General features: G+C 41.4%; 1 protein-coding gene across 5 annotated transcripts in view; it reads left to right on the plus strand.

Moving 5' to 3' along the window:
- LOC145343031 (dual specificity protein phosphatase CDC14A-like) overlaps positions 1-17,219 on the plus strand; it is a 125,118-nt gene that overhangs the window by 50,730 nt on the left and 57,169 nt on the right. For all 5 annotated transcript variants that reach the window (XM_080188777.1, XM_080188775.1, XM_080188778.1 and 2 more), the window contains one exon: positions 13,123-13,199. In XM_080188777.1, the coding sequence (XP_080044903.1) occupies positions 13,123-13,199 (77 nt within the window). The remainder of the gene's footprint in view (positions 1-13,122; positions 13,200-17,219) is intronic.

The raw sequence follows: 17,219 nt of genomic DNA on the forward strand, positions 1-17,219 counted from the left end.
TCAAAAGAAATAAATTCTGTAAGCAATCAATATTATTAAAAATATTTTCAGAAAATTATTACATAACATCCCACTACATTGATCATTTAGATTTTTAATAGTTTATTTAAAATAATTCACTGTAAGCACTGCATAAATGTCATAACTGCAACCTTATTGATCTCAGCTGGAACTTCAGGAATTTCCTTTACATCGTGAATTAACTTGAGACTAAAATTTTTGTAGGTAAGGCTTTTTATTTATAAGATCTCATTGGCTTATCTGTTTAAAAAGCAACACATTTTGACTGGATCCATATGGTCAAAAGTGTGAAGCAAGGCAGGAGTGGTGCACAGTGTCAGGGCGGATTGAGAAGAAGCAGGCCAGCGCTGGGGGTGGAGGGAACAGGTGACATTTGTACCGCATATGCTAGACAACAATTATCACCAACAAGAGGCAATCTAACCATCCCTCCATGACATTTGATGCTATTATCATCACTGAACCCTCTACCATCAACATCCTGGGGTTACCATTGACCAGGAACTGTACAAGGCTAGCCATATAAATTCTGGCTACAAGAGCAGATCAGAGACTGGAAATTATGTGATGAGTAACTAACACTCCTCCAAACTCCCAAAACCTGTCCACCGTCTACAAAGCACAAGTCAGGAATGTGATGGAATACTCTGCTGGGGTGGATGTGTACACTTCCGGGGACAGTGTAGAGGGAATTTTACGCTGTATCTAACCCCGTGTTGTACCTGTCCTGGGACGGGGGGACAGTGGAGAGGGAGCTTTACTCTGTATCTTTTTTTTGAAAAAGTGACCAAAGAGGTGGATGGGGGTAAGGCAGTTGACATATATATGGATTTTAGTAAGGCGTTTGATAAGGTTCACCATGGAAGGCTTCTGCAGAAAATGCAAATGTATGGGATTGAGGGTGATTTAGTTAATTGGATTAGGAATTGGCGAGCTGATAGAAGACAGAGGGTGGTGGTTGATGGCAAGTATTCGTCATGGAGTTCGGTTACAAGTAGTGTGCCTCAGGGATCTGTTTTGGGGCCACTGCTGTTTGTAATTTTTATAAATGATCTGGATGAGGGTATAGAAGGATGGATTAGTAAATTTGCTGATGACACCAAAGTCGGAGGAGTGGTAGATAGTGAAGAGAGGTATCATAGTTTACTGAGAGACTTGGACAAGTTGCAGAGCTGGGCCGAGAGGTGGCGGATGGAGTTTAATGCGGAAAAGTGTGAGGTAATTCACTTTGGCAGGAATAACAGGTGTAGAGTATAGGGCTAATGGTAGGACTCTGAATAGTGTTGACGAACAGAGGGATCTAGGTGTATATGTGCATAGGTCCCTGAAAGTTGGAAATCAAGTCGATAAGATTAGGAAGGCATACGGTGTCTTGGCGTTTATTGGTAGGGGGATTGAATTTAGGAGCCGCAACGTCATGTTGCAACTGTACAAAACTCTGGTGCGGCCGTGCTTGGAGTATTGTGTACAGTTCTGGTCCCCACATTATAGGAAGGATGTGGAGGCATTGGAGAGGGTGCAGAGGAGGTTTACCAGGATGTTGCCTGGTATGGAGGGAAGGTCCTATGAGGAGACTGAGGGATTTGAGGTTGTTTTCGTTAGAAAGAAGGCGGCTAAGAGGAGACCTTATTGAAACATACAAGATGATTAGAGGTTTAGATAGGGTGGACAGTGATAGCCTTTTTCCTCGGATGGAGAAAGCTAGCACGAGGGGACATAGCTTTAAATTAAGGGGTGGTAGTTATAGGACGGATGTCAGAGGTAGGTTCTTTACTCAGAGGGTGGTGGGGGAATGGAATGCCCTGCCTGCTGCAGTTGTAGATGCGCCTAGTTTGGGGGCGTTTAAGAGGTCCGTGGATAGGTTTATGGATAGAAAGGGATTGGTTTAGGTTAGAGGGTCATTGCTTTTTTCTTAATTGGTCGGCGCAACATCGTGGGCCGAAGGGCCTGTTCTGCGCTGTAATGTTCTATGTTCTATTATCTGGGGAAAAGCAGCCCACTTAATCGGTATCCCGTCCACCACCTTAAACATATATTCCCTCCATCGCCTGGCACTTTGTGGTAACAATGTGTACCAACCACAAGATGCAATGCACCAAGGCTATTTCAACAGCATCTTCCAAACCCAAGACTACTACTATCTAGGAGGACAAGAGCAGCAAATACATGGGAGCACCAGAAACCTGCAAGTTCTCCCCCAAGCCACACGCCATCAAATATGTCGCTATTCCTTCACAGTTGACATCCTGGAACACATTTCCTAACAGCATTTTAGGTTTACTTACACCAGATGGACAAAAAGGCAGCTCCCCACCACCACCTCAAGTGCAGTTTCAGATGGGCAGTAAATGTTGGCCTAGCTGGACACACCCACATGCTGTGAAAGAATATTAAAAAATAAAGTCCCTTCCTAGCACAGAGATACTGAGCTCCTTTGACTCATTCCCCTGCTGATATTCTTGTACAGTTAGTTTAACTCAGCACATACCAGAAATAGATTCTGGGCTACTTTTAGTTTGTAATGTGTAGTACCACCCTATTTATTTGAAATTACACTTTGAATATTAATGTGTATAATACCATGCATACACATGTGTGGTTTTTGTCATTTATTTGATATCCTGCAATTGATTATTCACACCTTCCCTATGATTTACTAAGAAATTAGCATTTGAAAACAAACTGTCTTGTGAATTTGATATTACTACCATGCTAATCCAATTTTCAACAAAGCAGTTAGTTGCGTTAGATGACAAGAACATAATGGGATTAATGAACTACTTGAATGCACAGAATAGCTCTCATTGAAATTATATGAACATAACTATTCAATAATGTCCACATTTCATTTTAATAAATGGAAAATGATGGCGATATTACAATGTTCTTGTGCCATTTCTAATGAAGTGTTTGGCCACTATTGGAAAGTGCATGTGTGAGGTTTTTTTTTATGGTGAAGGCAGGATCAGGTTTAGTTGTAGTGTTACGAAATCTCAAGCAAATATAGTGTCTGCTGTAAGATAGAACATTTTGAATGGACAAGGAAAAAATAGATGTCATTGAAGATGGGAAAGTGGAAGCAGTGGTGGGGAGAAATATAAATTGATCACAATTTTCTGCATGTTGAATACACTGTTTCTCTTAAATTGTTATATGTCTCAATAATAGGATTTGTCCAGGCCAACTGATGTAGAACCTGGATTACTTAATTGAGTTTGCTGAAGGCTTGACAAATTAGGAAGAACATTGTCTTTTTAAATGAAAAAATACTCTGGAATCCTTAATTGTTGGAATGTGAGTGTGGAAAATAGATATCTTTAAAATAGGTGAAAAAATTTAAAAGAAATGTGGGACAGAACAATATGCAAATGAAATAAGAAAGAAGGTAATGTTGACAATTTGTTGGACCGGATGAATGATGAGAGGATCTTTGAACTAGCACTAAGAATGTGGTGAGGCTGATCATGACGAGAATAAAGTTGTGTTATTTTAAAGTTGCAAGGAAAATCGTATGGAACAGTTTAGCTTAATAGATCAAGAAGTGGGTAGAGAAAAACATGGATAAATTGATGGAATAGACAGCAGAGCTATTACATTCTTGTGTAGAAACTGGAAATTGAGTGTATTAGTTGCAAACTGCTAAAACAACGTTGGCAGAAAGTAAAGGGAGAATAAAGGCACCTAATAATTGTTTTAACCTGTGATAAATTGCTTCAAAAATATAAGTGGGATTTTCATGAAAGCACATGTGTATCTTAACATACTAGCTGATATCCTTGTTGTGCTGCTCAGTGTACGCTTGTGGTCCCATTCTGAGTTCTAAGAATTCCCATTCTTAGAATAAGGGTCAACCATGTAAGCCTCAGGTCTGGAAAATGTTAAAGGGCTGTGAATCTTTGGAGAACTATGGATGCTCAGTTATTAAGTATATTCAAAACTAAATAGTAAAGGGAATTAAAGAATATGGAGACACTGCAGGAAAATGGAGTTGAGGTAGAAAATCAGCTATGATTTTGTAGAAAGGGTGAGCAAGCTCAAAGGCCAAATTGACATCTACTCCTGTTTTTAGATCATTTGAAGGGAGGAGGATTGGGATTGAGAGCTATGTTAGCAGTTAAAAACAGAGCCACAAGAGAAATTGAACAGCAATGCTTGGTGAATTGGGATGAAAGCTGTTTGCAAAATTATTTTCCTGAATCTGATTCCTATTTTGGGACAAAAAATTGAGATGGGTCAGGAAAGTAATGGAATCCTTTTTTTGATCACTGATCATGTGCCACAGCTTTCTTTGGTAGTGTGATAATTCTTCTGTTGTACTCTAGAGTAGAAAGTGACAGGTTTAGCCAGCAATCTGAAAGTTCTTACAGTCATCAGGGTAGCATATGCAGAGAGGTGTATCCCTTTAGTGTTCTCTAAAATAATGAAAGAACTTGTAAATGTTTGGCATGTTTCACAACTTCAGAATATCCAAAAATGCTTTACAGCTAATGTACTTTTAAAGTGCAGTTTTGGTTGTAGTGCAAGAAATATATGATTGTCAATTTGCACGCAGTAAATTTCAATAAATAAAAACAAATTAGTGCAAATGTTGGAAATCTGAAATTTAAACAAAATACTGGAAAAACTCAGCAAGTTTAGCAGCAGCTGTGGAGAGAGAAACTGAGTTTGTGCTTCAAGTCAAATGTCTGTCCTTAGGAACAATAGCCAGGTAATCAGATAATCTCTTTTAGTGACATTGGTTGACGAATATCGGTCAGGACACTGGAGACAGGTCACTTGCTAAATTCTCTCCTGTTTGATCAGATTAGCCTAGGATAAAGCTTTAACATCTTGGCTAATCTGCACATTTAAAGGTGGGCAAATAGTTGAAAGACAGAACCCAGTTACTTAACAAAAATAACACAATTGCTTGTCTTTTTAAAGATCTGTTCATGCAGTATTTAGTAAGTATGGAAGAATTATTACAGGGGATAACTGAAGGTGTTAAGTTTGTTTGAAAATTAGGCAGTTGTTGAATGTGCAGACAGTTGGCCAGGTGAAAGGAATTGGAAGGGAGTTCCAGAGCCCAGGTTCATGTTGCGTAATGGAGCTATCATTGAAGCAAGAGAGTGAAGATGCAGACACGTTCAAAATCCTAGGGCAGCACCAACTCATAAAACCAGGGAGATTAAAGTTTGGGGAAGGTTGTAGGTGGATTTATAAATAGGGATAAAGATTTGTAACTTGATGGGAGATTGGAATTGAAAAGACAGACATACTGCTAGATGTTAGAGGAAAGAAACTCTTAGTTATAATTTCACTAACTCCTGATGCCAGTTGGCAGATGTCAGTATGCGCTTGGTTCCACTATGTCATCTGGCATAGGTAACATGTTAGATATGCTTTTTATAAAGTAATTACTTTCTGTCATTTTAACCTATAAGAGATCTTCTTATTGTAGTGTTGTTTCACCTGAAGTTGTAGATACAGAAGCCAATTCTTTGACAGACTAAATGGACACAAATCCAGTGTCCTGACCAATATTCGTCAACCAATGTCACTAAAAGAGATTATCTGATTACCTGGCTATTTATTCTTCCTAAGGAGAGACCTTTGACTTGAAGCACAAACTCAGTTTCTCTCTCCACAGCTACTCCTGGATTGTAGGAATTTTGTAGTTTACTTGCCATCTGGGATTTCAAATAAATACGGTAATTATTGGGCTGATGTCTAAATTAAAGCACCACAGAGTGCCTGAGTGGGGCTGATATTAGAGCAATGGTTGATTTAGTCATAATAAAGCTATGTGAAAGGCACGATAATAAAGATGGTCTAAACCATATTTAGGATCTTAAACCAGAACATTAGTTACCATTCACTTCTACCACGTGTGGAATTGCATGGTGTATTCAAGCAAGTCAAGGACATTCCTGTAAAGGATGAGAATGAAAGGTCCAAAGAGCCCTGGGCATGAAGGGATTATACAGGATTGAATAAGGGGGAGAAAAGGGAGGCTTACGGCAAATAAAGAGAGTCAAAACAGTAAAAGAACAAAGAAAATTACAGCACAGGAACAGGCCCTTAGGCCCTCCAAGCCTACACCGATCATGCTGCCCCACTTAACTAAAACGCCTAGTCTTCTGGGGACCATATGCCTCAATTCCCATCCCATTCATGTATTTGTCAAGAAGCCCCTTAAAACTCACTACCGTATCCGCTTCCACTACCTCCCCTGGCAACAAGTGCCAGGCATCCACCACCCTATGTGTAAAAAATCTGCCTCGTTAACCTCCTTTAACTCGTGCCCGTTGCACCTCAAACCTATGCCCCCTAGTAATTGACTCTGCCACCCTGGGGAAAAGCTTCTGACTATCCACTCTGTCCATGCTTGTCATAATCTTGTAGACTTCTGTCAGATCTCCCCTCAACCTCCGTCATTCCAGTGAGAACAAACCAGGTTTCTCCAACCTCTCATAGCTAATGCCCTCCGTACCTGGCAACATTCTAGTAAATCTTTTCTGTATCCTGTCCAAAGCCTCCACATCCTTCTGGTAGTGTGACAACCAGAATCGAACACTGTATTCCAAGTGTGTCCTAACTAAGGTTCTATAAAGCTACAACATGACTTGCCAATTTTTAAACTCAGTGCACCGGCCGATGAAGGCAAATCATGCCGTATGCTTTCTTGACTACCTTCTGCACCTGCATTGCCACTTTCAATGACCTGTGTACCTATACACCCAGATCCCTTTGCCTGTCAGTACTCATAAGAGTTCTGCCATTTTCTGTATAAATCCTAGAGAAGTAGAGAAAATACAAGGGGGTAATTAAAAATTAGGAGTGAAGAGAGGGCTTGAAAAAACACTGGCAGGCAAAATAAAGGAAAATCCCCTGTGTTTTATAAGTATATTAAGAGCCACAGGATAACCAAGGAAAGAGCATGGCCTATTAGGGACCAAAGTGGCAATGTACATGTGGAGCCAATACATGTGGGTGAGGTATTAAATGAGTATTTTGCATCTTGTTCACTATAAAGAAGGACAATGTAAGCATAGAAAACAGGGAGTGAGACTGATATATATAATTAAACAGATTAGCCTTAAGAGGAAGGAGGTTTTAGTGGGATTAAAAGTGAATAAAGACCAGGGGACATAGATTTTTAAGGTAAGGAGCAGGAGATATAGAGGAGATTTGAGGAAAATCATTCCCACCCAGAGTGGTGGGAATATGGAACTTGCTGCCTGAATGGGTTTAGAGGTGGGAACCCTCACAACATTTAAGAAGCATTTAGATGAGCACTTGAAATGCCAGAGTATTCAAGGTTATGGACCGAGTGTTGGAAAATAGGATTTGAATAGATAGGTGTTTCGCTGGCACAGTCAGACCAAAGGGCCTCTTCCTGTTCCATAATGGTCTAAGATTCAAGTATGCAGTGTTTATCCTCTTTAAAAGGTGGTTTGCTGAGAGGGTCACTTGTCCCAGGTAGCCAATCAGGGATCAGGGAGGGGGATCATCCCAGCAAGTGTGGCTTTTGTATCCGTTTAATCCTGGAAGCTGACTGGCTGCCCTAAGTGGGGTAAGAAGTCTCACAGCACCAGGTTAAAGTCCAACAAGTTTATTTGATAGTAAACCCACAAGCTTTCGGGGTTTGCCCCTTCGTCAGGTGAGTGGAGAGTTCTGGTCTCAAAATAGAGCATATAAAGGCACACACGGTTTACAGAATACTGAATAGAATGCAAGATGCGAGTCTTTACAGCTAATCAATTCTTAAAGGTGCAGACAATGTGAGCAGAGATAGCGTTAAGCATAGGTTAAAGAGATGTGTATTGTCTCCAGACAGGACAGTAAGTGAGATGTTGCAAGCCCAGGCAAGTCATGGAGGTTACAGATAATGTGACATGAACCCAAGATCCCGGTTGAGGCCATCCTTGTGTGCAGAATTTGGCTATCAGTTTCTGCTCAGCAACTCTGTGTTGTCGTATGTTGTGAAGGCTGCCTTGGAGAAATTTACCCAAAGATCAGAGGCCGAATGTCCGTGGCCACTGAAGTGTTCGCCAACAGGAAGGGAACAATCTTGCCTGGTGATTGTCGAGTGGTGTTCATTCATCCGTTGTCGTAGCATCTGCATGGTCTCCCCAGTGTACCATGCCTCGGGACATCCTTTCTTGCAGCGTATCAGGTAGACAATGTTGGCTGAGTTGCAAGAGTGTGTGCCATGTAGCTGGTGGATGGTGTTCTCAAGTGAGATGATGGCTCTGTTTGAGACCAGAACTCTCCACTCACCAGAAGAAGGGGCAAACCCCGAAAGTTTGTGGGTTTACTATCAAATAAACTTGTTGGACTTTAACCTGGTATCGTGAGACCTCTTACTGTGTTTACCCCAGTCCAACGCCAGCATCTCCACATCATGCCGTAAGTGGCACAATGGTTAGCACCGCTGCCTTAAAGTGTCACAGTCCCAGATTCAATTCCAGCCTTGGGTCTATGTGGAGTTTGCATGTTCTCTCCGTGTCTGCATGGGTTTCCACCAGCTGCTCTGGTTTCCTCCCAAAGTTCAAGATGTGCAAGTTAGGCTGATTGGCCAAGCTAAATTATCCCTTCATGTCAGGGTGACTAGCAGGATAAATACATGGGGTTACTATGAGAGGGGCCTGGGTAGGATTGTTGTCAGTTTGGGCTCGATTGGCAGAATGACATCCTTTTCACTGTAGGGATTCTGTGAATCTACCAGGCTGCATTACAGTTATATGTAAAGAAACATTGCAGTTGTTCACTGAACTGGTGAACAGGAATTATTATATTGGTGATGAGAATAAAAAAAAGCAATCCCAAGATCATGAGCATAAAGTCACGTTGAAATTTGGTTCAGGTTGAGAAGCAGGAGAGTGTTTGCAGATGTGCCCCTGTTCAGACAGATCCTGTTGATACTTCTGTGTGGCACAATATAGTGAATGTTTGGACTATTTTTTTCACGCCAACGGAATGGAGCAGGAGGGTTAGAGAAAGTCAGTCTTTCCGAGTATGTGTGGGACCCAGGCCGGCAAGTTAATACACAACCTCACGTCCCCAAGAACATCCAACTCCAAGTCATTCACTGAGATAGTTGAATTGGTGAACACAACCACCCAATGCTATCAGTAATCGGGTGGCACGTTGGCACAGTGGTTAGCACTGCTGCCTCACAGTGCTAGGGACCCAGGTTCGATTCCTGGCTTGGGTCACTGCCTGTGTGCAGTTTGCACATTCTCCCTGTATCTGCACAGGTTTCCTCCCACAGTCTGAAAGATGTGCTTGTTAGGTGCATTGACCCGAACAGGTGCCAGAATGTGGTGACTAGGAGAATTTCACAGTAACTTCATTGCATTGTTAATGTTAAGTCTTACTTGTGACTAATAAGTAAACTTAAAATTTAAGTTAATTTTGCAGCAATTTTAAGTTTAACCCAATGAGGAGAGCCCCTGGGGTAACAATTGCACCTTTATATTAACAGGTTAAGATAGATACCAGAACACTGTGACTTTGGAGCCACGCTCAGTGATATGCTGCGGGACAGTTTATTCTGATGGGTAAATAATGCCATTCAAAGGAAACTATTAGAAGATGCATTGATAAATTTTAAGAAGGCACTGCAGATGGCACTAGCAATGGAGAGCACTGAGAAGGGTGCACAGAAGCTTCAGAGCACTAGAATGGCATGGTTCACCTGTTGTGATGAGAAGTTGTGGTCAGCCATGGCACCAAAAATGAAGATGTAATTTTAAAATGAGAAGATTTAAGAGCCAGCCAGTAGCCTACAGTTGAGGTAGAGTGTTACTGGTGCAGGGGTAATCAGTCCCCTGAAGCGTGCAGTATATAAAGAGGTTGAGTATCTTTTCTGCCACAGGAAAAGTCACTTAATGCACTGATGCGAAAATAAGTCAAATCCATCAAGTAACAGAGTTGTAAGACATTGCAAGTGCGTAATATAGAAGGATTTAAATATTCACTCATTGTTCAGTTTGAAAGTGGGCAAGGTAGCCCCCATCACTGTGATGCTTCTGGTAAATGGTAGGCCCTTAAAAGATGGAAGTTGATGCAGGAGCTCCTGCCACAATAATAGGAGAACACACATTTCATTGTTTACAAGAGGGAGCTCACTTGTTAATTTTGCTGCCATACCCTTTATCGTGCACAAGAGAAGCCATCAAGATAAATTGTACTACCACAAAACCTGTAAGCTGTCAGCAGCAGTCCACCCAGCTCCCAGTATTAATTGTGTCGGGCCAAGTCTTTTGGACTGTGATTGGCTCAATGTAATCAAGTTAAACTGGATTGAGATCTTCAATTACAGGATGGGGGACTGCCTGAGTTAGTGAAGAAGTATGGGAATGTTTTTTGCAGTAAATGAGGTAAAATTAAGGTCTCCAGGTGAAAATCTATGTAGGTCCAGAGGCAACCCCTTGTGTTTTAGAGCAAAACCAGTACCCTATGCCTTGTAAGAAAGGTTGGACACGGAATTGAAGAGATTGGAAGAATTGGCTATTATGAAGCCAGTTCAGTTCACAAGAATGGGCAGCATCCATGGTCCCTCTGATAAAGCCTGACCAGACCATCTGCAAAATTAAAAATGGAATTCTAAAGAAGTCCCATTTGACTTGCAGCATAATTCCATTTCTCTATCCACAGATGGCTGAGTTTGTCCAGGTTTTTTTTCTTGAAAACATTGAGTGTACTTTTGATAAGTTTCATTATTCTGTCTATACTGACACATTCATGATCATTTCAAAAGTATTGTTGAGCACATTTTAAAGGCAAATGTAAATAGCAATAACTTGTACTTTTTTTAAATCGGTGTATTAGGAATACTGGCACATTCTCAAAGACACACTGTTCTAACATCTGAAAGGTAGTTAGCAACCTAAAGAGAAACAATGACACTGTTGAAGTGTTATTAGCATACAGCAACATAAACAACGGGTGCAGTCTTACCCGCTCACTGTGCTGGTCAATCAGTGGAGCAAGCTAGGAAGATAGGTGCTATCCTTCTGGCCTTGTTTTGCTGGCAAGGTATACTTTGCATGTAGAAAGGGTATGAAACCAATTAACAAGAGTTAAAAGACTTACCTTGGTCCTGCATGGTTTCTTCCCACGTTCTGGAATCTTCCCCCTCATTATTTGTCTCCACCAGTGGAGACCAAATGCCATGGACATTTTAGCACCTGGGTGGTTAGAGACATGATTGGGCACTGCCAACCTGGCAGTGCCTGGTTGAGCACCATAATTGTGCCGGGTGTGGGGCCTGACTCGGGGTGGGATTATGACAGGGGTAGTATGCACAATGATGGAGGCTTGTGCAGGGCAGAGTTCTGTAAGGAGGGAAGGCTACGCAAAGGGAAAGCTCTGCAAGGGGTGGTGGGCATAAGGGTCTGCCAGACAGGAGGCTGCTGATGCCCTAGTGCCGGCAGCCAGTGTTGGTGTGAGGGAAAAACATGCTATCAACGATATGGAAGAGCGAGGGGGCCCAGTGTCCATGAGGGTGAGTGGCAGGAGGTCTCCCATTCACTGGGAGATCAGGGCACCCTGCGCAATGGCATCCGAGTGCTCTGAAGCCAGTTTCACCACAAACCCACCTCCAGTGGGTCTGAGCTTCAGTATTTTCTTCATGTGGTTTTGGGTGAGTTAAACTACAGGTGTGAGATGTTTAATTTGGGGATTTGTGATTATAGCAACTTTAGAGTTGATCAATTCTCCTTGTAGTAGTTTTTGTCACGTGTTTGAGAAGTTAGAATCTTGTTCACGCTCAGTGAAGTATTAAGTTCACTGTTGAACATTCGTGACTTGTGTCAGAACTATTATAAATGAAGGAGCCAAATCAGCCATCCAACATTTCCTGTGACCATTTACCAAATAGTAGATTATTGAAATCAAGGCAGTTGTCAGCGATGCTGTCTTTTAGACGGGACATTGAACTGAGGCCATTGTGCCCTCTCGAGTAGATTTCACGGCACTATTTTGAAGAAAATCAGTGAGTTGCCTCATTATCTAACATTTACCTGAACATTATTACCTTACTATTTGTGGGAGTTTGCTGTATGCACATTAGCTGCTATGCTTCCTGTCTTGTGACAGGGACTAGAAATGCTTCATTTGAGACATGGTAGTCATGAAAGGTGGTATATAAATGCAAGTTTCTTTCTTTAATTTTTGTATTTATGAAGCATGTAGAGAAATGTTTTGTACACTTTTTTGCCATTGAATTTGTATCTTCCACTTTGAGTGGTTGAAACTAATATTTTAAAAGAAGCCTGTACTAATCACACACAGGCATTTTTGTTTTGTTCTGTGTTCCATTTAAAAGAACTAAGTACTAATTTGAATAACTAACATTTGTGCATGGTTGGAACCATCATTGGCATTTCTATAAGAAGTAATTTAACTAAAGATTTCTTTATTTTAGCACAAATATATCCTTCAATGACTTGAAAAGACTGGTGTGGAATATACTCAAAAGAAAATGTACACTATTTGTGCTCTTTGAGTATTTTTGCTTTCATTTACATCTATATTTTACTTGTACGTTATACTCTTAAAATCTGTCAGCCTTTAGGCTGGCAGAGGGGACACCCCATGGAAGGAAAAAGAGTCAAGAATGCATAATTCCAGTATAGAGCCAAACCAGTTTAGGAACTACTTACTGAGTATTTTCTATTAGCTCTTCATGCATAGAGAATAAATAATTGACCATGTATTATGATGTTGGAGCATAACTCCAAGGCCAATTTTATTCATTGCAGTTTGTGTGGCATAGGTTGGAGAAAGAATCTTTTCATCCAGTCTTATGCATATTATTCCCAATTCTTTAGATAAGTGTACACAGTATTCTGCAACCTGGTGCTGCATAGTAATTGCTTTTCATGTTATAACATGTTTTAACAAGTTATGAGTTTTCCCTGTGGGTTTACCTGGGATTCCTGGTCTTTCTTATTTTGAAGATGCAAAGACTTGTTATGAACGTTGAGAGATTGGTCTTTTGACTGGATGTATTCAAGCCCTTCCTATAGCAGTGTATTACAATTGAAATTTGTTACTACAGTGCTGCAGTAAAATTTTAAAATTTCACATGCTCAATCTTGTTACCTCCAGGTAATTTACTTGAAAAAATCTCCAGAGGAAACCTACAGACTGTTGGTGGGGGGGAATCACACATACCAACCTTTTAGGTAACACTTTTCCTGTCATTGCTATTGAGTAGCTTGTAGGCCTAAATCAGGTCAATGTGTGGAATTATCTCAGAGTTGGAAGTGTAATAGCATGCGTGGCTAAACTCTGACATGTTTCTTTATTGCCACTATTTTCTCACTAGGGAGGCCTTATGGCGCAGTGGGTAGCATCTTTCTCTCTCTGTGCCAGAATCTCCGGATTTGAGTCTCACCCCAGGACTTGATGACCAAATGCGGTCAAGCAGGTTGAGTGTGTAAATCTGTAAAGCCTTCCAACATGCCAATGGTTGGTGGTAAGAGCAGGAGAGACTTTGTTCAGCCATGCTTGATGTGGAGCAGCTCAAGCTATAAGTGCCTGGTGACTGTCTAATGACCCATTCTGGGAATTAAGAGCCATAAGACAGATTAAAGTTTGCCTTGGTGCACTGCTAGATGTGGAAAGAGAATAGGAAATAGAATATTTTCACTAATGCTAAGGAAAAAGTGAGATGGATAGCTAATTGGTGTAGTTTCCTCCAATGGTTCACTGAGATCAGTTCCATTTGATGTTAGCCTTTGTTACTTGGGTTTTGAAAGCTGCAATTGACTTGTAGAAACAAGGAGGACACTGCTCACTAATGACTTCTGGGCAAATACTCTTTAGCTGCAAGCAAACCAAAGATATATGTGGTGGGTCTCTCAATGTGCTACTTTTAACTTCCTAATAAGTATCCTGCTGACTGTGATAAGAGATGTTGTTTCTCTTTGTCACAACTGTATTTTAGACTCTGAGACATGAGCAGAATTTTTGGTTTTGTCAAGACTTTGACCTCCAGGGTTAAATGGGAATCCCGACCCTGCGCTGTAAGAAACAATCACCCTGCTGTGATAATCCCCAAATTTGCCAATTTAATAAGCAATTAAATTGGGCAGACTTGTGTCCAATTAAGCAGAGTGACTGGGCTCTCCATCATAGTGTGCACTGTCAGCAACTTCTAAAAAATTTATACTAATAAAATGGCTACAGCCTCTAGGCCTGTGAGTAGATAGGTGGTGAGGGCTTCAAAGCCAGCCTGGAATGTTGCCTCCCACCTCTCCATCCATGTTCTGGCAGTGGGAAGCAGCTTCCAGGCAGGTGGCTGTGTTCATGTTGCCACAGGGGACCACAGGCTAGCCTTAAAAGCTCTAGTCGATTTCTGTTTTTATTTTACTTAACCTAATTGGCTATCACCATTTACCTTTTTGCAGTCATTCCAGAGGCCTTTGTGTGTTTCTGAAGCTTCAGCATTGCATAAAGGCCATGGATGCAATGTTTAATCTCTTTCACCACTGTAACACTACATTCTGCACTATTTCCTTTTCTTCTCTATGAATGGTATGTTTTGTCTGTATAACGTGCTCTATATATTAATATATGTGACAATAATAAATCAAATCACCGGTGACATGAGTCAGCCTGAAAGAACCAAAGGTTTTGGGTGTATTGCCAAATTCCCCCATGTTCAAAGCGTGATGAATAGTACGCATGTGACTATCAAAGCTCCATTGGGCCAGTCAGAGGCATTTATCAATTGTAAGCATTTTCATTCCATCAGTGTCAAACTTGTGGATGACTGTTGTCAAATGATCAGGCAGATTTGTGCTTGCAATCCTAGGGGTAGTCAGGACCCTTATGCTCCTGCTAACCTGGAGGTAGTCAGGATCTTTACATCCTTAGGAACTCAAATGCCTTGGATGTTCTATCCACCAAAACCATTGGAAAATTGGCACCTTGGGGACTAGGGATACCAGCTAAAGAGATGGCTTACAAGAAACCCGCTCACTGATAGAGGCAGAGGTAATGTGTGGTAAGAGCCTCACATCCACCAGGACCATTACTGAACAGACCAGTAGTCTGCTCAAAATGTGATTTTGATGTCTGGACCTTGCAAACAGTTTTCTGCAGTATTCTCTGGCTTGTGTCTCCCTCATCATTGTAGTCTGCTACATCTTACACAACCTGGCACTATAGAGAAGGGGAGCACCCGGTAGGACTGATCTAATGGACCGAGTCATATCCTCTGACGACAAGTCTGAGGACAAAAAGGATGCCCTCATCAAATTGTAGAACAGTCTATGGTCTGAGCCCCACCATTTGGCCTGTCAGCTGCAAGGGGTGGTGGGGATTCATAGCAGAAAATGCTGCATGTAGTCAGATGGCCTTTCAGCCTCTTGCAAGAGATGTGCAGAGTTAAAGGATAGAATATGACTTTTTTTCTGAACACTTCAGAAGGGGAATTGGACTGATGTGCTGAGATCGTGGCAAAGATCCTGACCGAGACACTGCTGGCACAGTAATCCACATTCTAATGCCAGCATGCCTTTAAATGTTTAGTGATGACTGACTTCCAGTTCAGAGCCTAATCTCACTTATGCCCAATGGCCCATCCTATCCACCTAATCAGGCATGGCACATCCCTTCCCATTGCTAATTGGCTGGCTGACACTTGATTCACTGTGCTGAAATGGTGAGAACAGGAATGAGTGGATCATGCATTTCCAGTTCTACTTCCCTCACTCCATCTAATATCCAGTCCACTCTATGTAGTTTTGGTCACTATATTTAAGGAAGGATATATTTGTATTAGGGTAGCAGAGATTCACTAGATTTGTCTGTGGGATAAGAAGGTTGTCTGATTATGAGAAAATTGGACCCATACTCTTTTGATGTTGGTAGATACATATTGAGAAGTTGTTTCCCCTGGCTCGGGAATCGAGAACAAAAAGGCACAGTCTCAGGGTCTAATTATTCAGGACTGAGGAGGAGGAGAAATTTCTTCAAAGGTCTTTGAATGCTTGTAATTCTTTACCCTAGAGGGTTGTCAGAGCTTCATGATTGAAAACATGATTTGATTTTTAAAATGTTGTTTAGAAGATTTTGCATTTCATCAAGTAACACAACTGAGATTCAATACAGTGTCAAATAATCATCATTCCATATTTACATGCAGACAAATATCATTACAATTGGTTCAGATTATCAATTACAAATCCCTATATTTGACACCTCCCTTCATACGGATAATAAAAGGATAATGCAAAGAGTGAGGACTGTCAGTGTAAAGCCATGAGCGTGTGACGCAATGGTGCACACTCTTGCCCACTGGATAACAAGGACCAAGCTACACAATTCAAGAGAGCCTCTGTGCAGTTAAATACAGGCAATCGGTGCCAAAAACTACACCCCAAAATCTCTAAACAGTGAAAGGAGGGGATCAGGATACATCCCAAACCCAAGACATGGTGTGAAATTTTCCACTCTCAGGTACAGAATAACTGCAGCAGAGCTACACCCAAACTCACAGGAAGAGTACTGATAAAGCAGAGCCTAGGTATCTAATCTCACCCTCAAGCCCCACAGGTAACGGGATACCTTCCATTAGGGAAACAACCTAACAGAAGTTGTCCCGAAGTCCCCACAATGGGGGCATCTGGGGGGTTGGTGGGGGGTGGGGGGGGAGCGTGGTGGTGAGGACAGACTACTCCCCTTTTATTAGTAATAGTATAATTGCCACACCTTCTAAATATGAATTTTCAAATTAGCTGCTACCCTTGTCTACATAGCTCAAAAATATAAATGGTATTGAGACACATAAAAGAAGAGCCAATAAACCAAGAATTCTTACACCATGCTTGGGCTCACAAGGAAACGGGTCTCTCTCATCTTTGGAGGTGCTGCACTATTGGAAAATTTAACCCATTTTTGTACCAAGATGACCCATCGATCAGAAGAAGAGGAATGGTCAAGACATCCACAGACAGGATATCTTGGGGAGATACAATCTTCCCCCTCCTGATAGAATGAGGGAAACCCTGTAAGGCTAAACATAACAGGTCAGAATCTATGTCAGCACTCCACTTACCAAGATAATGAAAGGAAACTTCAGAGAGAGGAACACCATGATAAAATCATAAACACAAGATGTGGTTTGACAGTGTACACCCACTCATGCAGACCAGGATTAGTCATGCTACACTGGGGCTTCAAGCAAAGCAAACTTC

The sequence above is a fragment of the Carcharhinus amblyrhynchos genome, chromosome 5, assembly GCF_965287045.1.
Source record: "Carcharhinus amblyrhynchos chromosome 5, sCarAmb.v2.hapA, whole genome shotgun sequence".
Classification (NCBI taxonomy): domain Eukaryota; kingdom Metazoa; phylum Chordata; class Chondrichthyes; order Carcharhiniformes; family Carcharhinidae; genus Carcharhinus; species Carcharhinus amblyrhynchos.